The sequence below is a fragment of the Lates calcarifer genome, linkage group LG11, assembly GCF_001640805.2.
Source record: "Lates calcarifer isolate ASB-BC8 linkage group LG11, TLL_Latcal_v3, whole genome shotgun sequence".
NCBI lineage: Eukaryota > Metazoa > Chordata > Actinopteri > Centropomidae > Lates > Lates calcarifer.
Window position 1 is genome coordinate 8,147,612 of NC_066843.1, and position 19,827 is coordinate 8,167,438.

The following is a 19,827-nucleotide window of genomic DNA, read 5'->3' on the forward strand; positions in this document are numbered from 1 at the left end:
TCAGTGTATTAAGTAAAAAGCTTCCTCAGGCCTTTTATCTGTCCACATTATTTTGTTACTGGCTATAGCATTAAGTCGTCTTAAGTTAAACCAGCACAACCAACAGAGAAAACTGTTTACACCACCATAGCAACATGCATCCTAAAACAGTAATAACTAATTCAACTTTTTTTAAAAATAAAACTTTTTATTTTTTGTTGGCACAATGCACTTCTAACATTTCTGCGCAAAATCAGTGGGTGAACATCTGCCATCAATACCCTACAGAGATCACCTTCTTAGGAGATCTAGCGTGACTGTGTAAGGCAGAAACCATGACAGAATAAATATGTAAAAAGCAAGACAGTGGCCTTTTCTCAGGTCTAGCTCACACAAAATGCTCAAACATTGATTTAACTGAGAAGAGATGGAGAGATCTGTGTTTGGATGTGGTTGGGCGGGTTATTTCTGAGGGAACTTAAAGGGCATATATTACCATGTTCCTCTCAAACCACTGAGTCTGAGGCATGTACAGCGGTTTGTCTCAGCTACGACCATGTCAACAGCCTGTTTGTGGCATTAGTCTGGAAACAATCCAAAACATGTGACAAGGGACACAGGAGTAACAACTTCTGTTCACATATACTCTACAGTAGTTCTGTAAATCTGTGACTGAGTTGACAGCAACAGTTGCTTGGGTGTTGTTGCTTTGGTAAAGATCTGATGCAAGCATCTCATGTGTTGGCTAACGATTATTCAAAACACAGCAATATGAAATGTATAAAGAGAAAATAACAAAAATACAAAAGACATGTAGATTCTCTACATTCTCCTCCTGGACTTTTGACAGCAGAAACCAATTAATGAATTAAGAATTAAGGATGATTACTGGTTGATTTAATGAAATGATTTAATATGAATACTTCAACGAAGTCTTGATTTTGCTCAGTGACATAAAGTTTGGTTGATGCCTAATTAATTTGTAGTCTAAAAAGAATTTCATGGTGTAATGTCAAATTAGGATAAAGTTAACTGCCACATGACTGAATTATAACAGTCTGATTGCATTCTTTGCTAATACATAGGTTCATTTCTGTATGACAGACAGAGGGTGGGTACTGCAAATGCCATTCCACATGGCAAGTCTAGTGCCTTTATAAAGTAAAAACTACAAATGGACAGTAAACGTAAGACACACCTGATCCCTTTTTACCTTGTCTCATCTGGATAAATTAGATCTTTCTATGAACTCTGATGTCACATCCCTGTTGTGATGCAAAATTAAAAGCATCAAAGATGAAACATGATTAAAAAACTAAGGTGGTTTGCTCTAAGCACCTCTGATTTTTTTTTCCAAGGCTCTTATTCACTTCCTCTCATAGCTCATCCCGTGCTGTGCTGTCCAATGGCGACTGCAACACGTCTGAGTTCTGGGCCTCAGTGCTGATCTTAGCCTGCTCCCGGGTTTTTCCTGAGCGCGTTCTGTCCCAGTCTGTGCGGACCTTGTCATTGTCCCACACTGTGGAGGTCTCAGTGTCGCTGATGTAGCCTGGGTCGCCCGTGTAGTGTGTTGGATACACTAGAAGTGGCTCAGCAGAAAATGCCTTCAGGTCCCTGGTTTCAAACTGTTCCATATAATCAGACCTGTGGAAGGGAAGGGAATGTAAAGTAAAGCAAAAAAGGCAAATCCCCTCAGCAGATGTATACATTATGCATGTGTTCATGTTCAAATTAGGGTACAAACACTTACACAGGGTGTTTATTGTACATGATAGGAAGAAACTCATCCACTGGCAAAATCTTTTTTAGTGGTTCCGCTTTCAGAAGCTTCTCAGCTCCTTGTAATGATATCATATAACCTAGCGTCCAATATGAATAGTCTGCTTCCACTAGGTTGTGTATATTAGGCACTGCTTTCTCTGGGTGATCCACTTGCATTCTCTTCCGACCGATATAACTATAAGACAGACATAGACAGGTGAGAGGGAACTGCAAACTTAGGGGAATCAAATAAAACAAAAGATTGTGAAGGAAGGATAAACTCACATGAGGTCCCAGTCCAGTCCCTCTTCCTCCACTTCACTCATCAAGTTCATCAAGCGACGTTTGAAGAAAACCTCAAATCGCAGGTCATCTTCAATCACCAGAGAGATGCGCAGGCGTCGCTTCACAATCTAAGGCCACACACATATTTATTAATAAATCACCCATCTGTCTGCTTAAAACATGTTTATATAATTGGTCTCTGGGGTTCACCTCTTTCCAGATTTTATGGTGAGAAAGGAAGCATCCCAGCTCTCCTTTTGTCAGTGGGCGACCATGATAGGGGTCACTGTATCCAGGGAGCATATGGATGCCCAATGCATGAATTTCACTGACATTCATTGCTCTGAAATAGAAAGAGAATAACAAATATCACAAAATGATAATGAGAAAGGCAGTCAAGTGTGATTACCAGGTACTGAAGAAAAGCATAAGGTAAATTAAAAAGAATGAACTTACTTTCCATCTACAGCTGCAATGACCTTACAAGCAATCTCCTGCTCGTACAGTGCCCTCAGCATGCGATCTCGCCGGTCAGTCCGCCTCTGCAGGTTTATCATGAACACCTGCACATGGGGCAACAGAGGAACCAGTCAATGTAATTATAAATTTCTCACAGCAGGGGGAAGCATTCAGCACAGAAGAGGATAGAGGGCCATTTTTGCAGTTTCCATCTTCACATCACTCTTTACTCACCTCATCAAAGCCCATTTTGTCGGGTTGTTTTCTAGGAACACGTATGTATTTGGAAGGCATCACTGGGGTTTTTCGCACTACACAGCGAGAGGGAAGATGGATGCAGAAATGGTATAAATGATACATAGAAACCTATGCTGAAAGTTATCATTAGAAGAAACAGCAGAAAGTAGAATAAAGATTTAAAGCCAGTGGAAAAAAGGGGAGTTGGCTCAAAAGTAAAACCCTCAGTCCAAATGCAGGCTACTCACCATAAACCTCCAGCAGGGAGTGCAAGAAACTGTCAGCTTCATCTCGCAAAGTATTATGAGATCGAAGTGGCACAGGGAAGTAACCATAGGTCTCTTTGTTACATACAAACATTTGAACATCTGCAGAGAAAAGCAGATGGAGAGGTTCGCTATTTGGGTTAAACGGTTGAAGACAAATTAGTAACATCTTTAGATATATGGACTGAATGGTATAATACCTGCCATCCGAGCAGAGAAGGCAAACACAATGATGTCATCAAAAGGCCAGCTGTAATCTGGGCGTGGTGGGTGAAAGGCCAGCTGTCTGGATGCCTCTTTCCTGAGGTCTATCAGGAAGGTGGAGTGGACCATGGGTACAGCAAAACAGCCCTTACGCACCTGCTTCCTTATGGGTATGTAGGCAGGGGTGCGCTTATAGTAACCCTGAAGAAGACAAGTTGATTAACAGTTGAGTTCAGAGAGAATTTGAGAGCATTCATTAAAGCAGCTGAGCTCTTTGAAAGTACCTGGCATTAACAATCATCTACACCCAGTCATCACCAAAGTACCTGTGAGGTCATTCCACACCAGAAGTTTGAATAGGCTGCACGGGATTCAAGCATTGGTGCAATAATGGTCTTGTTCTCTTTCATGAGCTTCCAGAGCACATCAGGATTGGTGAGGAGGTTATCACAGTCTGCCAACTACGCAAGGAAGAGACGATAAATTTTAAATTATGTTTGTGAATACTGTATTATGTGTGTGGCATAGTAAAACAGGTCATGAAACTTAATAGGGCACTAAAACTGGGGTAAAAAAAAAAACCCCCACAGATTTATGTTTTCAAAGTACAAAGTTTTGAGAGCTTCCAGAACTCTGTAGCACAAAATTACTGCAATTCTAGATGTTCTTTACTTCAAAATTATACCCCACTGAAGCTGAACAAAGTAGGCTCGGCTGGGGAATGCAAATAGAAATGCACAAATGGCTATATTTTAAAATATAGTTCAGTCAAACTTTGTGTCAGTGTGTGGATCCAGATGAACCAGACCAGACAAACTTGAGCTATATGAGACAAAAAATATAAGTGGGTACATTTTCAACACCATTACGGCTGCTTAAATTACAATTGTGGTGGTGCCTTAGATGTAACTCTCTACTTATCCTTCTGCTGCTATTATTGAACAGTAAAGATATTCTGGGTAGAGGCATCGGATCAGTTCTTAAAATGGAAAAGTGTTACTGTGCTTTTTGTGCCTGTAAAGAGTAGTTTTGTTGACCTACCATAAAGTAGTCCGCCCACATCTCACGAGCTGACTCCAGTGCTACTTGGCGAAGCTTCATAACGTGCTCATAGCGAAGGTCTGTCCAATGTTTAGGACCATCTTCATCCTCATAATGTCTGCAAGAGACAATTGGATACTTAAAGTGATTTTATTGGCTCTAAGAACCTTTTAAAGGACACAAACTCTCACAAGAAAATTGCCAACCTGGGTTCCTCTTTTGGCCTCCATTCCACGTAATGGTAAAGGTTCTGCACCTTGACAAGCCAATCACGCAGAATGGCTGTGGTGTTGTCCTTGTTATGATCAGTCGCTACCCTGTCAATATGTAACAAATGTAAATGATTAGAATGAAGTGCATTCAACAGCAGAGGGACTGAACACAATCAATAACTGAGGCAAAGAAGAGTAAAACAGTAACAATGGTTGAATGTAGCACTTGTGCCAGACTGAGTTCAAACTCAGAAAAAACTTGAAAGACGATATCAAGAGTCAAATGACAATAGTCCTGTGTTCACTTTATGTAAGCTCATTGTTTGCAGCTGTGGGAACTGACACAAGCGATAATGATACTAATGTCACATTACAGAAACACTGTGCATGTGGTTGATATTATTTTAGGGTAGATAATCATGTTTTACGGAATGTTACATTAATTTATTTAGGAAATAATAACCATGTTAAGGAAGCAAAATAACAGAAGTAAAACTTGTCTGCAGTAGCTTAGAATAGAGGGAAATACTGTGTAATTTTGTAGAAGAATGAGATCAAGCCACACATTAATCTCCATATGTCTGAATCCTTCTATCGGGAAAATGAAAAATCATGCCACAACACAACATTTGGTGTTCCTTTCTTTAGCCATGTAGTGTACTGCAGGTCATCAGTCTTTGCTGCAAAGAGAACATCTGCACTGACAGCTGAGTTTGTATTTTGTGGTTGACAGCCAGGGTGGATTCTCTTGAAGGATTTCACATGGATCTGTGAGAACACTGCAACTCTCTGCTAAAGCATTTCTCCCCTCACTCCTGCTGTCCATTCTTCCAAATCCCATAACTCTGAATTAAACTGGTTCTTCCACCTCATGTTCCGCTCAAGTAAATATTTGTTAAATGCATAGTTTTGAACCATGCTCAATACACACATCCACAAGCAGTGTTTCATTTACATCTGGTCCGCTCTGGTGAAGCAGAAATGCGGGGCTAATTGCAGACACCAAAGATTTAAATGACAGTCTAGCCAATTCTTATTCCAAGGCTTTGGCATGCTTACAAGCAGCTGCAAGAGGCTGCAGCAAAAGGCATATAACATAGCGTTTACAACATCGCAAAGCCGTTTGCATGTTCCAGATATAGCTTAATATGCTTGCAGAACATGTTAAAACACAATTGCCTTACCCTCAAACATATTTACAGAGGAGTTGAGAGGATAAATACAACAATTTCACTCACACAAAACCCTTTAATAGAGTGAAACTTGAAACTCAAGTTGGTGAGTGAAAGGCATACTTCTTTCTGCCCTCCAGGCAGCCATGGAGACTGCTCAGAGCTCTGAAGGTATAAGCACGGGTGGGCTGTTGGAGCATGTTGTTTAGTTTTAATGTGAGAAACACCTCCCTTTCACTCCCCTCAGCTTTAGCCTGAGCAGTGTAGACAGATGTTTAAATGGTCTATAACATCAATTTGCACAACCACAAGATAATTGCCTTGGAGAGTTATGTTTGTCACAAATGACAGAGGTGGTGCAAGTGTGTTAGGTCTGGAAAACTACCTATAGAATCATGTTTAGTGAACCATAATGCTGCTTTAAAACAATTAGGTTTTCAATTCCATAATCATTTAGCATGTAGAGCGACTATTCAAGGTTGCTCTGTTTCCAGTCAGAGCGTCTGTGTCATGTTTCTCTCAACACTCCATTATAAGGGATGATCATACAAAATGTCCTTAAGAATGCTATAAGGGAATGTAGTTAAGTTAGCTGTTGCTTACTTGCGCATTATAGTTAATACTAGGAGAGCTTATTGAAATGCTTTACAAACTCCAGTCTCACAAACAGTAATGCCAACAAAATCCCTCAGAATTCACAAATGGAGATTCCTGGGATAAAGCTTTGCATGGGAATCAATCACTTCTCAAGTTTATCATAAACAGGACTAGGAGTCTCGGAGATGTGGACTGAGGCAGAACAAAAATGGAAGTGGCTTGAAGGTAAGTATTTGTATCAGTGGACAGACAGACACAACAATGTGTCACTTTGTCAGGATATGCATGACAACTTATACAGCTCCCCTCGCGGCCAAATCAGTCCCGTCCCCTCCCCTCCACGTATACAGATCAATGAAAGACTACCCCTGATGAACAGTGACCCGATGTTCTCGCCTCTGCCCGTCCTGCAGACAGTGGCTATCTGAGATTTCTGTATGTATATCTTTGTCGTATGATTTCAGCGTTTTTTTTGTTGTTTTATTGCTTGTTGTGATTTTTTTGAATCTACCCTGCGCCACACAACTTGGCTACATTTATACCATTATTACCCCGTCATCCTCTGCGGGTCCACCCCCTTCTTTAACTCTTCCCCAGAAGAAGAAACCTTCGGCAAAAATATTTAAACTTTTACACCTCGACCAGCGACAGGGACATTATGTTTACTTATTAGCTGCTTAATAGCTTGCGAGAAAAGAAAAGTAACGTTTCCTTGTAGAAACTTACCACAGAGCCATACGCTCCTTAGGATAGTTGAGGCGCTCAATGGTACCGAGGAAATACGGCAAAGAGTGTTCGGAGTTTCTGCAGATGAGGGCGAGGAGGACCCGGGGAGCGAGAAGCGGGGACTCGGGGCTCCAGCGCTCCTCCGCAAAATATCCCCGGGCTGGACCGCAGCAGGACAGGAACAAGAGGAGCACAACGACGGGGAGGCAGGCGAAGTTTACACGGGGCATTGCAACAATAAATTAATTGGATATTAGATAAAAACTTTGAAATCTAGGTGGGTGGTGGTTATGGCTCCTGATGAGACACCGTTTAAAAGTTGCCTCTTTACTTATCGCGGTCATCACAGAAAAAGCTAAATCTGTGCAGCAGCTCCTGATGTGACAACACTGCGAAGTTGAGCTTTAATGGGGTGGGAGGTGCCGTGGTCTTAAAGGGGATGGACTACTGAGCATGGGTGCATCGTAAAAAAAAAGAAAGGCAAATGTTGAAGTAGCCTTTTATTCTTTTAAATTGCAAATGAAAATAATTTTTATGGATTTTATTTACCCCCCCTTTTTTTTACAAGGGGTGTGAAGGCAACTCAGAGCTGAGAACAAACATAGTTTTTTTTTTTAACAGCATGTTGATACAGTAATTTTGCCAGCTTATTGGACAAAATGTGTTATTAATATTGAGTTTCCTAAGAAACATCCAGTTTCCTAAGAAATATGTTTGGAGGGGGGCCGAGATGGCCCTCTAAGACGTGGAGAAATACTTTGATTAATAGTTTTATCTGATATGATTTTTCCACAGAAACACATCAGACTTTTTATTTCACAACTTTAACCACTGGATGGAAGATGTCTGCCACTTCACTGAAAGCTCATTCTCAGTTTATGCGCACTGAAAGTTTTCACATCACTCTTGTGTATGTTCCACAACTGAACCATGACTGGCTTCTAGTGTCATTACTCTACACAGCAAAGGTCTAATACTCAACTGATGTAACGATAAGCAAAACATATTGTGGAGGGGGACTTAAAACATTACCTGAATAAAGCTAAACCTCTCTCTCTTGCTCGCTCTCTCTCTCTCTCCCACACACACACACACACACACACACACACAGGTGTCCAATAAGTGCTAAATCTTACACTGCCAATTACAGTGGTGTCCTACATTTTTCTCTTCATCTCCTTATCCTATGTCACTATCTCACCTGTGTAAACCGATTACACTTTCATGTGAAAGTAGGAATGTTCTGTATTATTTTCCAGTCTCTTCTTCCATGTTTTCACACCAGTGTTGAAAAAGCTCTACAGTTTGGCCCCTGAGCCCGGCCTCTCTACCTGGATGGTGAGGGAGGCGGCCGCGGGGTCATCAACAAGCCAGAACAGCTCTCCATTGGTTGGAACAACACGGGCTGCTGGAAACGCTGGACCCTCTCTGCCCTCCAGCACTTCCTGCGAAAAAAAGTGTAACAATACAATAGAAATGTTACCTCAATAGCCTGAACCATATTTCTATCAGGCATAAATGTACTGAATTATTTTACTGTTTTTAGTCCAGCAGTGACTGAACAGAAACATACACTTTTTTCCTTCTATTTTAGTTTCAGTCTTTTTATGTTGTCTATCAGTCTTGTTTCATCTGTCAACTCTAACTACCAAATCCTGTAATTAAACCTGCACAAAGTGGTTCAGTTACTTTTTTTTGCATTGTTCTATTTTATCTCTATCTCATATTTAATGGGTTGTGTGTCTGGACTTAGTGTCATGGATAGCAGGTTATTAAGATTTTGAATTTGAGATGTGCACGTTCAACAAAAGTCTCTAAATGTTACCTTCAAAATGGGTGCTTTGCTTCCTCCTGTTGACACAAAAGCCACACAGCATGCAGAGTTCACCACTGGAAGAGTCATAGTTACACGCTGTGGTGGTGGTTTGGGAGAGTCACTGATGGGGGCCACAATTTTCTTGGTTTCCTGAATGTGGAGTACAACAAAACCCATTCATTTCTCATGTGTAATGTGTACAGTTGCAAAAACAAAGTGCCATTGTGAGAACCACAACCCAAAAACTATGCTGTGACTGTCAAGTATATGATGTAACATGAGCATGATTGCCTCACAGATGCAAGGTTCAAGTTATGCCTAAATCAAAACCAGTCGGCAGAAATATCAAATTTAGCCTGTAGATCACATTCACTAAATTACAGCTCTCACCTCCAGGAGAGGGTGATCTGGAAAGAGGGAACAGGTGTGTCCATCAGGTCCCATACCCAGCAGTAACATGTCAAACACAGGGATGTCGTCATCTGGGAAGGCCTGTGTGTTTTAAAGTACCAACTGTGAAAGTTCTGCAAAATATCAAAGCCTGAAAGAACATGCCCATGGGAATTCAGAGCCAGAGCTGGTCACAGAAAAGTAACCGTACAGTACTGTGCTAAAGTTTTGGGGTACTTAAGATGTTTCCATCATGCAGGCCCAAATTGGTCCCAAATTCTGCAGCATGACAACCACCCCAAACACACAGAGTCATAAAGAAATATCCTCAGCAACAAGAGGAACAAGGGGTCCTGTAACAGATGGGCTGGCCCCCGCAGAGCGCTGACCTGAACTTCACAGAGTCAGCTTGGGAATTCATGAGGAAACAGATGATACTGAGAGAATCCCCAGAAAAACTGTGGAAAGTACACAAAGATGCTTGGAACAACCTACCTGAAACACTGTGCACTATGAAAATTAGAGCTATTTTGAAGGTAAAGCACTTTTTCACAAGCAGCCTAAAGTACTGTATATGTAAAAGACATGTGTACCTCCTTCAGTTTGCGGGTGTAATTCTCAGCACACTCACTGACTGGCAGGGAGGGATCAATCGTTAAGATCCCACTATCGGGGATGTTGACCTTGGAAAACAACTGATTCTGGAAAAGAAGCAAGGAAGTTCTATTTTACTCTGATTTGATAAAACAGCATGAATGAATGTAACCACAATGCATGCAAACACACTGCTGAACAGATACCTTGTACAGCCCATAAGTGCTCTCTGGATCATCAAAGGAAACCAATCGCTCGTCACAGAAGCCAATCACCCACTTACTGCAGTCCAGTTCTGGCAGGGCGAGCAGCTCTTTGCTGAGCATGGACACGAGGCTTCCTCCAGAGAGCCCCAGGGTGAACCTGCCATGAGAGGCGAGGGCCTTCTCAGCCCGACTTGTCACCAAATGGGCCAGTACTGGACCAAGCTCTGCCGAGGAGGGGAAGACCACAACTCTTCTGCCAGCCATGAAAGCACTGTCTGAATGAAACAGATACTGAGAAGAGAGAGAGAGGAGAAACAGATTTTGAGCAATATATAAGGAAGTCAATTGCAATTGCCACACTTTTACAGTTCTGCAAGTCATCATGATGCGTCTGTAAACATTCTGCACTTAGGTCCCTGATACATTACATAAACTGAATGTGTTGGTATGTTAAAACCCGCCTTTAAAAGTAATTTAATTAAATTAACTGAATACACTATTGTGGCTAGGGCTGTGCAAACAGAGGACTGGAGATTAAGCCACGAACCACAACGAGATATTGCATTAAACACAGTCGAAAATATCGACAAGAAGAAGAGAGAAGAAGCTAATTTCTCGACATCTTGCACAAACCTGACATTTGGCCCCCAAACTCTACGGTTTTCCAGAAAAAAATAAGTTTCCTTACCTGGTGTAAATCTCAGGTGCAGTTTGTCATGAGGAGGATTTTCAGTCGGCAAATGTAATTCGACGCACTCACTTCCTGATGCGAGTTTCCACCAGCCAATCACGTTCTGCTTTTAAAACGCACTGCCTTCTGGGCAGTTGAGTCTACATACAACGACGGGGAAAAGTTAGCTTATCGACCAACAAGTGTTAAAAAAAGGCTATTGACCAAACACCTCCGAATATTTGGAGGGATGCACACACCACTGACTGACATTGAAATCAATAAAGAAGCTAGGTCAATATTATAGATCATTGTAGTTCTGTGAATGATTGCTATGCTTCCTCCCACCCGGCAGATGGACACAGTGTTTCTATATTAACCACTTGAGTTTTGTAGAGGCTCTCACGCGCAGGCTACCTTGCATGCGTATGCGTACGCAGTTCTTCTCGTGTATTACATTGTAACTACATTTTACAGTCAACATTAAGCCCGTCTGACTGGAGCATCTTGTCCGTGCGCATCTCGCGTGTCAGAGAAACCTTTAAACCATGTCGACAGTCTTCTCTTTCCAGACACAGCTCGTCTCCATCATGGACGCGTTATCCAAAACAGCTGTGATGGAAATAAGCAAACTGGTGGAGATCGAGTCGAAGATGTTGAAAATAGAGATAACTCGAGGGCGGAACGAAATCGCCTCGCTCACAGAGAAACTGCAGCTGATGGAGAAATTGCTTTACATCGCACAGGGGGGCAGACAGGACGCAGCAGCGGCAGCAGCCTGCTCAGTGGTGAGGGACGGTTCAGCAAGCAGAATATTGGAGTCTGACAGGACGAGACCTGCCATAAAAAGGTAGACTTGTAGATTCCCGTGTATAGCCTGTAGATATAGTGTGTCTGTCTTCATCGTGGCCTTTGCTGTCAGCTCCACCCAGACCTGGTGTATTAATCTAAAGTTTATTGCATCCTAGTGAGAGCCCATGGGAAACCATTAGTTCCTCCACTGAGATGAGCAGTTTTCATCAGGATGAAGAACAAGCTGCAGCTGAAGTAAGTCTGCACTGATCATACAGTGTTATTGCACAATGTGTAACAATCAGTTCATACAATGTTTTCCCATTAGCTTCCGAAAGAGCAGCCTGAACTTATTGTGGTAAAGGAAGAGCCACCAGAACTGGACACTGGAGACACTGAACAAGACAGGACAAGTGAAAACAGTGAGTATTAAATTAACAAAGGTTTTTAAGAGTCAAAATTCCAGAAGCACTAATAATAAAAGAGCAACTTTATTGTCATACTTCACTGGGTTCACTGGGTTTATTAGGGTCAATTATACTCCATTGAACTGTATTGTATTCCATTGTATTGAACATGCTTGTGTGCTGTCAGCAGGAAGAGAGGTGGTCATAGACACTCAGAAGAGTCCAGATGTGATGCAGCGTCCCAAACCCATCGCAGAGCATCAACAACCCATGTTCACTGATAACTTTGTGAACCTGAGCACCCAGTCATCGCTTGCTGGACCAGGAAGGAGAGAAACACAGTGGAATCCACAGCTTGCACCCTCACACACAAACCTAGAGGCTGGGAAAAGCATTGCTCAAAATGTTGCCTCCCAAAGCTTAAGTGTGCTCAGAAATATGAAGATTCACAACTTGAGGACCTCTGCTGCAAAGAGGTTTGGCTGCTTGCAGTGCGGCAAGAGCTTCCGATGCTTTAGTCAGCTTGAAATACATCAGAGAAGTCACACGGGAGAGAAACCCTTCAGGTGCACGCTGTGTGGCAAGAGATATGCACAAAAAGGGCATCTGTATACACACCAGCGCACACACACAGGGGAGAAGCCATATCGCTGTCCTATTTGTGGAAAGGGCTTTATTCAGAAATGCACTCTTGATATGCATCAGCGTACACACACCGGAGAAAAACCTTTTGTTTGTATCAAGTGTGGCAAGGGTTTTACAAAAAACTGTAATCTGAAAAAACACCTTGCAGTACATTTAGATCCTAGTTTGAACATGTATAGTAGCGAATCTGGTGCACCGACATTTAGTGGAACATTCATTAATGGAACCACTTAAAAAAAGTCCATCTACTGTAACTTCTCTGGCTGTTTGATTGAAATAAATATTTGAAGATATCTTTGCTCCAGATTTGACTCTGTTGTGAAAAAAATGTGTCAGTACATGTCTTCTGCTGCATTCCTTTCATGTGTCAATTTCAACCAATCCCCTCCCAAACTAATTGGAACCTGATATTGTGCTACAACATAAATGCACACTCAGCACAAATGCACACTTGGACTACAATATGAAAACACATTTGTTAACTGACTCTGAAAACCAAACTGACTCTTACTCAATAATTCACTTGTTGTCTGTCAATAGTAAATACATAAAAAGCAGCCCAAGTTCCAGTAATCAAGAGGCGAAAAAATCAATGGACAATCGATAACACTCTGTCCTTCTACAGCAATTTCTGTGAAAGTACCATAGTGGTAGGCACTGCCACTGCTCAGGACTCAACCACATTAATTTATTAATGAACCTGAGTAACTCTCATCTAAAGGTATTGTGGGATATAAATGGTGCACAGCTTGGATTTCTCAAGGTTACAAAATTAGATTGGCTTTTCTTGCCTTGAGTTTTACTACTACATCAACACCTGAGACTTGATTTACACAACAAACTGGTTTGGTCCTCTGAGACCCTGCTGTTGTGGCATCATAACTACTTTAAATAGATTTGTTTATTTTGATAAACAATGTATGTGTTCACCAGTTCACTTGTCTGCGTTGATTCTGATTTAAACATCACTTCATAGCTCTATTATCATTATTAATACCTCAAAAATACATCCAATTATATTAATAGTAACAATGTTGAGTTGCATATAGCCTACTATTATTAATAACTGTTAGAGAACTTCATTATGTTGCATTTCCCCATATGACCACTAGGAGGCAGTGAACACTGACGATTCTAAACGAAGTCTTGCAGAAAGATACAGAAGCCACAAGCTTACATAAAAAAAGAAAAATACGGATCAGGTTATTATTAAAATTATAAGAATCATACTAATAATAAGTTATACATATTAATATGAGTAACATTTATGCTGATATTTGTTGTGTGATAGCAACAAATTTAAAATGATCGCAGTGTTTTAAGTTACTAAAATTTGCTCCACGTAACAGCTGCAACATCAAAGTAATGTGCACACTAATGCATGATTATATGATGATATGATGATGATACCTTTACCTGAGTAAAATTTGAAATAGATGATTTTTACTTCTTTTACTGCTTTAACTTTAAGTAAAAGTTTCGAGTGCTTCTTCCAGCAGTGCAGTTCTCTTTACTGAGTGACATTAGTACTAGCATGGTCTTTAATGATAAATATATAAATCATAATCAGTATACATCTAATTTAAACTGAAGAAAGCTACATGTCGGTTTTCTACTGTGCTGCCTTCAAGTACGCTTCGTAAATATCGCTACGCAAGCATACATGTTTCCCATAATCCTTTGCGGCACAGCTATCCCACATATTTGACCAAAGGAAAACGTAGCTACGCTGGGAATTTCGCCAAAATTTTGAAATATTCAGCCTCCCCGTCAAGATGATGTGCGACACAACAAACCGGAGTTTTCGGACGCAGTTAGCCGCCATCCTTGACAAGCTAACGAAGGCAGCTTTGGTTGAAATAGGCAACCTGGCTGATGAGTGCTCCTCCGTCCTTCACACCGAGATATCCCTGCACAAGACGGAGAACGAGGCGCTGAAGAAGAGGTGTTACTCGCTGGAGGTCCAGCTGAGAGCAGCGAGGGAGGCGCAGACCTATCCTGCACATGTCAACAGTGTCAACCGCCGGCACCCTGCAGGTCAGGAGGGTCAGGGAGCTGAACAAACAGTCGCCTCCAGTTGGGCTGGCACATACTGTTTATGCCCGTCAGGCTAGCTAGCTATAGTGGAGACTACTGTAATCACCTCAACTCAGCCCGAAGTGCCCTTCACATTCAGTCTTTATGAAAAACAACAGTGCTGTTCTGAAGTTTTATTTGATCATGTGTATTTGCAGTTGTCTTTTGTATGCATATTTCCACTAAGACTACCATTTCTAGCAGGCCACCATTTCATATCTGCTTCTTCTTCCAGAACAGCCTCAGCCTGCTCCAGCCATCGATGGGGTTTTTGGGAAGGACTGGTGCATGGACCTTTGGAGAGAAGAGAAACTCCCCTCTCACAGAAAAGAAACAATGGAGCCTGCTGCTATGACAAGCATGGGAGTACAGGTTAGTGAATAATTGACTAACTGAATTTGTTTTTGATTCCAGTGCAGTCATTTTCCTCAGTGAGCTGAGATGACGATGTGATATTTATGTTCAAAGCTGTCACCTGTCTTGTTGGTAGGCACTAGACTTGATGGAGAGAGAACCTGATCTCATCTTTGTCAAGGAGGAGACTTATGATGATCATCCCATTGGCCAACACATGAGTTTCACAGATAATAGAAAAAGTAAGTTTGGATTAAACAAAACAAATGATTGTAATCCTGATAGTTTCTGTGGTTTAACTGCATTTATTCTCATTTAACAGTTGTTGGGATTTTTGAGGAGGACAGCTTGCTTCATAGATCTGTTGATGAGCTGCAGCTTCACTCAGGGGAATTAAGCAACTTCCCCATGACAGCTGACAGTCAAACACAACAACGCACACAGCCAACAATTATGGACAAGTTGATAGATGATGCAACAATGAGCACTCTGGTTGACAACACAAATCCTCCTCCATCCGCCGCCGAGTACCCCGACTATACGAACGATATCCACATGAACCCAACCAAAGAAGTCACCATTCAGCCAAAACCCGTGAAGCCGACAAAACAGTTTGAGTGTTTATTCTGTGGGAAGGTCTTCAACTATTTGAGCAGTTTAAAAGTCCACATCAGGCGACACTCTGGTGAGAAGCCGTTCAACTGCGCAGTTTGTGGGAAGCGATTTGCTCAGAAAACGTACCTGAAGCTGCACCAGCGCGTGCACTCGGGGGAGAAGCCGTACAGCTGTCCAGACTGTGGCAAAAGTTTTTCCCAGAAAAGCTCTCTGAACATACATCTTCGAACACATACCGGTGAAAAGCCTTACAGCTGTGTGGATTGTGGGAAATGTTATGCATACAAGTACGGTTTAAATCACCACCAGTGTTTCACTCAGTTTCAGTCAGACAACCACATGGAGAGCTTGGTTATTGGTAAGAAGCCTGACTGTGACTAGAAATGCTTTCAGTGATGCTTAGAGTAGCTCAACATGTGCCAATATGTCTATAGGGGGGGAGTGAAATGTGGATGAAAAATGTAGATTTGAAATACCCCATCTAAATCAAAGAAAAGTTAATTTTTTAGCCCATATTGTTAACAGTGCTGTTGTAAAAATCTTTGCTTGTTTGGTGTGTTTTTAGTTTTATTGATAGGATAAATGTTGCAGCAGCCAAATGAAGGCACAGAGAACATCTGTCCCTTTTTAACGTACCATTCGACTGGGTGGGATTCAGTTTACTTGACTGGTCAGGGGGTCATTGCCAAATTGTAGGATTCCCTCAACAAGCCTTTAAAGTCAATTTCACATTATGCTTGATAAGTTAAGTGTCATGGATCAGATGATTGATCCAAATTGTGACAAAAAGCACCTCTCATTTTATCCATGCATGTTATCATATTGTTGGCATAACATGTTACACATACCTCAGTCTCATATATCAGGCCACAAAAAGGCCCGTGTCAAATAATGCCAAAATTACTTTGGACAAGTGCTCCATTGTTTGCACACGTGTAGCATAAACCTTAAAGACTACCTCTTCACAGCAGCATAGAAGTAAAACAACTCCCTCTGTTTGCTTCATTGCCCATGTCTCACCTCTGCTCTGCATTTACCATATGCCATGCCTCATTTAGTGGCACTTAATAAGGCAGAAAGTGGGTGGGCCCACTACTTTGAAAAACATAACTGTTTAAAAGAAATGTTTATGTATGTTGGACACATAGTATTTGAATAAGTTGCAGAAATTGTAACTCTAAATGGTGTTACTGTTTTAAAATGTATTTGTATGGCTGCGTCATTATTGTAGAAAGACAAGTTGTGTTGTCAGTGTGCAGTCAAGCCAAAGTGTCAGTTTTATTTCTAAATGTTAACCATGTCTGTTGAAGACATCTTCTATTTTATTCTGTACTTTCCTTAAACAAGTCCTCATCATAACTGTTATCACCTAGACAGAGCAAATTGTTTTATTTAACCTTTATTTTTTACCAGGTAAGACATTAAGAATAATTTCTTATTTACAATGATGGCCTGACAAGTGCTAGAAGACTTGAGAGGGGATAAAGGGGAGGGGACCAGTGCAGTTTGTTACACAAGGGACTGGTTTTACTTGTAATATGATTCCCTTGAATACACCACACAGACCTCACTAAAGCAACTATCCGAGGCCAAGAAAGAAATCTTGTGCTGTTGGATTTTTTTTTTCACTGACACCTGCATGCCCCTTACAAAGCCCTGACAGATGTCAAAGTGGAATATTATATTCAAGGCAACTTCAATTTAGATTAGCCCCCAAAAAATAAATAAATAAAAAATTAAAGAGTTCTATAAATAAAATTTAAAATCACAAAGTGAACATTCATGACTGTTTTTTTATTGTAAAGACAGAAACAACAACCAAGACACTGACTTGCTAAATGCTTAAAAACTGACAAAAACAGGACATTCTGCTCCACACTCCTGATTTCCTAAGCACTACCACAGAATACAAGTTATTACAAACATGACATTAACTACCTTTACATCAGTGTGAACAGCATGACATGATGCATTCAGGTTAATAAAGCTACTGATTGTGCACCACAGTCAGTCACTGACAGGTTGCAGCCATTAGGTTCTTAAGATGTCTTCGAGACATGGGCTTCTCTCCCACGACCTCACGATTTCTGTGTGCCATCAAATGATGGTTGAGGTTCACCTTTTGCGTGAAGGTCTTCCCGCATTTAATACAGCGGAACGGTCTCTCCCCGGTGTGGATGCGTAGGTGACATTTCAGATTGCCTTTCTGGGTGAACCCTTTCCCACACAAGCTGCACCTGTAGGGTTTCTCTCCCGTGTGGACAACATAGTGAATCCTCAGTGCTGACGGGTTTGCAAAGGTTTTCCCGCACAGCTCACAGGACTTACTGACTCTCTGAGAAGGAACTGGAGGCACACAGGTGTGTGAGTTTAACTTGTTCCGGTGAGGGAAATGCTGCTTACAAATGTTACAGAAGCTTGACTTGTGTGACTTCATGTGGTGTGTTAGAGTGCCCTTGTGGTAAAATGTCCTGCTACATACTTGGCATGTGAATTTGTTTCTGTTTAGATCTCTGACAGTTTTCACATTAACCATATTAAAGTCATCATGTGAATCTTTATCCAGAGCGCTGCTGTTTTCATTGTCTGCCTGTAATGTTTGCTGCTTCTCGGAGCTGGACACACCTACAGGCTCCTGCTGACTTTCTTCAACAAACTGTACATCGTCATCGTCATCATCGTCATCCTCTTCGATTGGAATAATATGAGCGCTGAAGGCCTCCTCTGTGTCATTGATGGATATCACCTGCATGGATGGGTCTTCGATAGCAGCTGCAGACACCAGCTGTTCTCCTTCCTGATCAAATGACAGGCTGCAGGTGCTGCCATCAGCTGAGTAACCGACTGAGAGTTGTTCTGGTTCCTCAGCTGCACTTTGTTCATGTTCTGTTGCATACAAATACACAAACAAACACTGAAAAATCACCTGGATGTGCAGCATGCTACCTCCTAATGCCAATGCTCCGTCACTCTCTTACCCTGTGTACTAAGTGTTTCCTGGCAGCTGTGGGAAGCATCCTCCACATAATCCTCCTCTTTGATCTCAGTCACAGTGATTTGGTCAGACAGCGCTGCCACAGACTACAAAAATGAGGAAGTCCAAATGTTGAACTGTAGTTCAATACAACATTTTCTGTGCACAAGAGTTGAAAAGGTTAGTCAATTTAATCTTAATTAACTGAATAATCAGGGAAGAATGCAAAACGTCTAGTCCCAGCTTCTTAAATGTGGTGATTTGATGCCTTTTGCTTAATTATAGCTTTGTAAATTGAATATGTTAATTTGGTTGGAAAAAAATATAGAAATGTCATGCTGAGCACTGGGAAATTGTAACAGGCTTTTTTTTTTCAGAATGATTTTGCATTTTACTGCATAAAGGATTTTTATAATTGCTTCCCTTTAATCATTAATTTGATGATGATAACAGTGTTAGGTGCTGCACTTAATGAGTGTGTTGTGTTATTACTCAAAGTGTACTGTTTATAGCTGGAAAATGTTTACCATTACTATAACCTGAATAACAGGCCTCAAACACACTGGTACATCACAGCATCTATACACTTCCCATTTACTGTTGCTTTTGGTTTTTCATGGGGAGATAAAGATGGATATTGTTGATGCAGTCTAAGTTTTATAGACTATTTAAACCTGTTTATTACTTCTTCTACTGCATGTTGGACGCCTGCAAACATAGTTGTTTATTGCTCATAGCCAGAAAGACGTCAAACATTTAATGCCTCTATATAACTTCCTATCACCTCATAGGGCTGTGGTGAGTCTGTGACTCTCTCCAGACTATATGGATCTCTGTCTTTCCACAGATTCATACACCAGTCTTTTCCAAAGATCCCCTCTATGGTGGGAGGCCCAGACACTGAGAAGGGAAAACAAAAATGGAGAACACACCAGTAAATCACATAACGCTGGTGGCTTCTGTTAAAAAATTATTCTGAGCTAATGTTACAGTGAAAACTAAAAGAAGATGTACCATGAGGTTCCCCGTCCCTGTGGCAGGCAGTTTGCACACCAACGGTGCGATAACTTTTACACAACTTGGGGGCGTCGCTTCTCACAATGGACAGCTCACACTCCAGACTGTTAGCTTTTTCTGCCAGGGCTGAATTGGCAAACAAAAGACGAGACAACTCGAGCCGGAGCTCAGCCGAATCTTCATCCACCAGTTTGCAGATCTGACTCAGGGCAGACCTGGCCATCGTCTCCATGATGGAGGAGAGCTGTGAGTGAAAAGAGAGGCGGCTCGCCATCGCTGCTTCTGGCTGCAACAACACTCTCTAGCTAAAGGAAAATGTAGGATTAAAAATT

The 19,827-nt window shown here is 41.5% G+C and overlaps 5 protein-coding genes across 7 annotated transcripts; 2 read left to right on the top strand and 3 right to left on the bottom strand.

Moving 5' to 3' along the window:
• Positions 1 to 871: 871 nt before the first annotated feature.
• colgalt1a (collagen beta(1-O)galactosyltransferase 1a) lies at positions 872 to 7,325 on the bottom strand. Its single transcript, XM_018704593.2, has 12 exons — positions 6,940 to 7,325; positions 4,439 to 4,549; positions 4,233 to 4,350; positions 3,518 to 3,652; positions 3,188 to 3,392; positions 2,970 to 3,089; positions 2,719 to 2,795; positions 2,482 to 2,588; positions 2,236 to 2,368; positions 2,026 to 2,153; positions 1,730 to 1,936; positions 872 to 1,623 (listed from the first exon to the last, which is right to left on the bottom strand). The coding sequence occupies exons 1-12, from the start codon at positions 7,167 to 7,169 to the stop codon at positions 1,356 to 1,358; spliced, it is 1,839 nt and encodes a 612-aa protein (XP_018560109.1). The 5' UTR covers positions 7,170 to 7,325; the 3' UTR covers positions 872 to 1,355.
• A 101-nt stretch (positions 7,326 to 7,426) lies between these two features.
• On the bottom strand, positions 7,427 to 10,741 carry pgls (6-phosphogluconolactonase). Its single transcript, XM_018704595.2, has 6 exons — positions 10,634 to 10,741; positions 9,946 to 10,236; positions 9,739 to 9,846; positions 9,146 to 9,247; positions 8,765 to 8,905; positions 7,427 to 8,384 (listed from the first exon to the last, which is right to left on the bottom strand). The coding sequence occupies exons 2-6, from the start codon at positions 10,207 to 10,209 to the stop codon at positions 8,238 to 8,240; spliced, it is 762 nt and encodes a 253-aa protein (XP_018560111.1). The 5' UTR covers positions 10,210 to 10,236; positions 10,634 to 10,741; the 3' UTR covers positions 7,427 to 8,237.
• A 130-nt stretch (positions 10,742 to 10,871) lies between these two features.
• Positions 10,872 to 12,765, top strand: LOC108902626 (zinc finger protein 28). 2 transcript variants are annotated; one of them, XM_018704565.2, is made up of 4 exons: positions 10,872 to 11,465; positions 11,584 to 11,662; positions 11,736 to 11,829; positions 12,002 to 12,765. In XM_018704565.2, exons 1-4 carry the CDS (start codon positions 11,164 to 11,166, stop codon positions 12,691 to 12,693), a joined length of 1,167 nt encoding a protein of 388 aa, XP_018560081.2. In that variant the 5' UTR covers positions 10,872 to 11,163; the 3' UTR covers positions 12,694 to 12,765. The 2 variants fall into 2 exon arrangements, with proteins under 2 accessions (XP_018560081.2, XP_050929952.1); XM_051073995.1 differs by having other exon boundaries at positions 12,005 to 12,765.
• A 1,315-nt stretch (positions 12,766 to 14,080) lies between these two features.
• On the top strand, positions 14,081 to 17,281 carry LOC127142985 (zinc finger protein 382). Of its 2 annotated transcripts, none has more exons than XM_051073993.1 (4): positions 14,081 to 14,496; positions 14,776 to 14,907; positions 15,026 to 15,131; positions 15,212 to 17,281. In XM_051073993.1, exons 1-4 carry the CDS (start codon positions 14,464 to 14,466, stop codon positions 15,883 to 15,885), a joined length of 945 nt encoding a protein of 314 aa, XP_050929950.1. In that variant the 5' UTR covers positions 14,081 to 14,463; the 3' UTR covers positions 15,886 to 17,281. The 2 variants fall into 2 exon arrangements, with proteins under 2 accessions (XP_050929950.1, XP_050929949.1); XM_051073992.1 differs by having other exon boundaries at positions 14,086 to 14,496; positions 14,771 to 14,907.
• LOC108902653 (zinc finger protein 691) lies at positions 17,278 to 19,778 on the bottom strand. Its single transcript, XM_018704594.2, has 4 exons — positions 19,493 to 19,778; positions 19,263 to 19,378; positions 18,483 to 18,585; positions 17,278 to 18,390 (listed from the first exon to the last, which is right to left on the bottom strand). The coding sequence occupies exons 1-4, from the start codon at positions 19,767 to 19,769 to the stop codon at positions 17,516 to 17,518; spliced, it is 1,371 nt and encodes a 456-aa protein (XP_018560110.1). The 5' UTR covers positions 19,770 to 19,778; the 3' UTR covers positions 17,278 to 17,515.
• Between the last annotated feature and the right edge of the window lie 49 nt (positions 19,779 to 19,827).

What these genes read in the sequence shown, in the direction of transcription:
- pgls (XM_018704595.2), bottom strand. Translation starts at nt 10,209, where the DNA reads ATGGCTGGCAGAAGAGTTGTGGTCTTCCCCTCCTCGGCAGAGCTTGGT. An exon ending in ACACCCGCAAACTGAAGGAG is followed by an intron (nt 9,248 to 9,738) that starts GTACACATGTCT and finishes TAAAACACACAG; the next exon opens with GCCTTCCCAGATGACGACAT. An exon ending in GCAAAGCACCCATTTTGAAG is followed by an intron (nt 8,385 to 8,764) that starts GTAACATTTAGA and finishes TTTTTTTCGCAG; the next exon opens with GAAGTGCTGGAGGGCAGAGA.
- LOC108902653 (XM_018704594.2), bottom strand. Translation starts at nt 19,769, where the DNA reads ATGGCGAGCCGCCTCTCTTTTCACTCACAGCTCTCCTCCATCATGGAG. An exon ending in ACTCACCACAGCCCTATGAG is followed by an intron (nt 18,586 to 19,262) that starts GTGATAGGAAGT and finishes TCATTTTTGTAG; the next exon opens with TCTGTGGCAGCGCTGTCTGA. An exon ending in GGAAACACTTAGTACACAGG is followed by an intron (nt 18,391 to 18,482) that starts GTAAGAGAGTGA and finishes TGTATGCAACAG; the next exon opens with AACATGAACAAAGTGCAGCT.
- LOC108902626 (XM_018704565.2), top strand. Translation starts at nt 11,164, where the DNA reads ATGTCGACAGTCTTCTCTTTCCAGACACAGCTCGTCTCCATCATGGAC. An exon ending in ACGAGACCTGCCATAAAAAG is followed by an intron (nt 11,466 to 11,583) that starts GTAGACTTGTAG and finishes ATTGCATCCTAG; the next exon opens with TGAGAGCCCATGGGAAACCA. An exon ending in AAGAACAAGCTGCAGCTGAA is followed by an intron (nt 11,663 to 11,735) that starts GTAAGTCTGCAC and finishes TTTTCCCATTAG; the next exon opens with CTTCCGAAAGAGCAGCCTGA.
- colgalt1a (XM_018704593.2), bottom strand. Translation starts at nt 7,169, where the DNA reads ATGCCCCGTGTAAACTTCGCCTGCCTCCCCGTCGTTGTGCTCCTCTTG. An exon ending in CTTCTCTGCTCGGATGGCAG is followed by an intron (nt 3,090 to 3,187) that starts GTATTATACCAT and finishes TTTTCTCTGCAG; the next exon opens with ATGTTCAAATGTTTGTATGT. An exon ending in GGACTGGACTGGGACCTCAT is followed by an intron (nt 1,937 to 2,025) that starts GTGAGTTTATCC and finishes TCTGTCTTATAG; the next exon opens with TTATATCGGTCGGAAGAGAA.
- LOC127142985 (XM_051073992.1), top strand. Translation starts at nt 14,235, where the DNA reads ATGATGTGCGACACAACAAACCGGAGTTTTCGGACGCAGTTAGCCGCC. An exon ending in CAACCGCCGGCACCCTGCAG is followed by an intron (nt 14,497 to 14,770) that starts GTCAGGAGGGTC and finishes TTCTTCTTCCAG; the next exon opens with AACAGCCTCAGCCTGCTCCA. An exon ending in TTTCACAGATAATAGAAAAA is followed by an intron (nt 15,132 to 15,211) that starts GTAAGTTTGGAT and finishes CTCATTTAACAG; the next exon opens with TTGTTGGGATTTTTGAGGAG.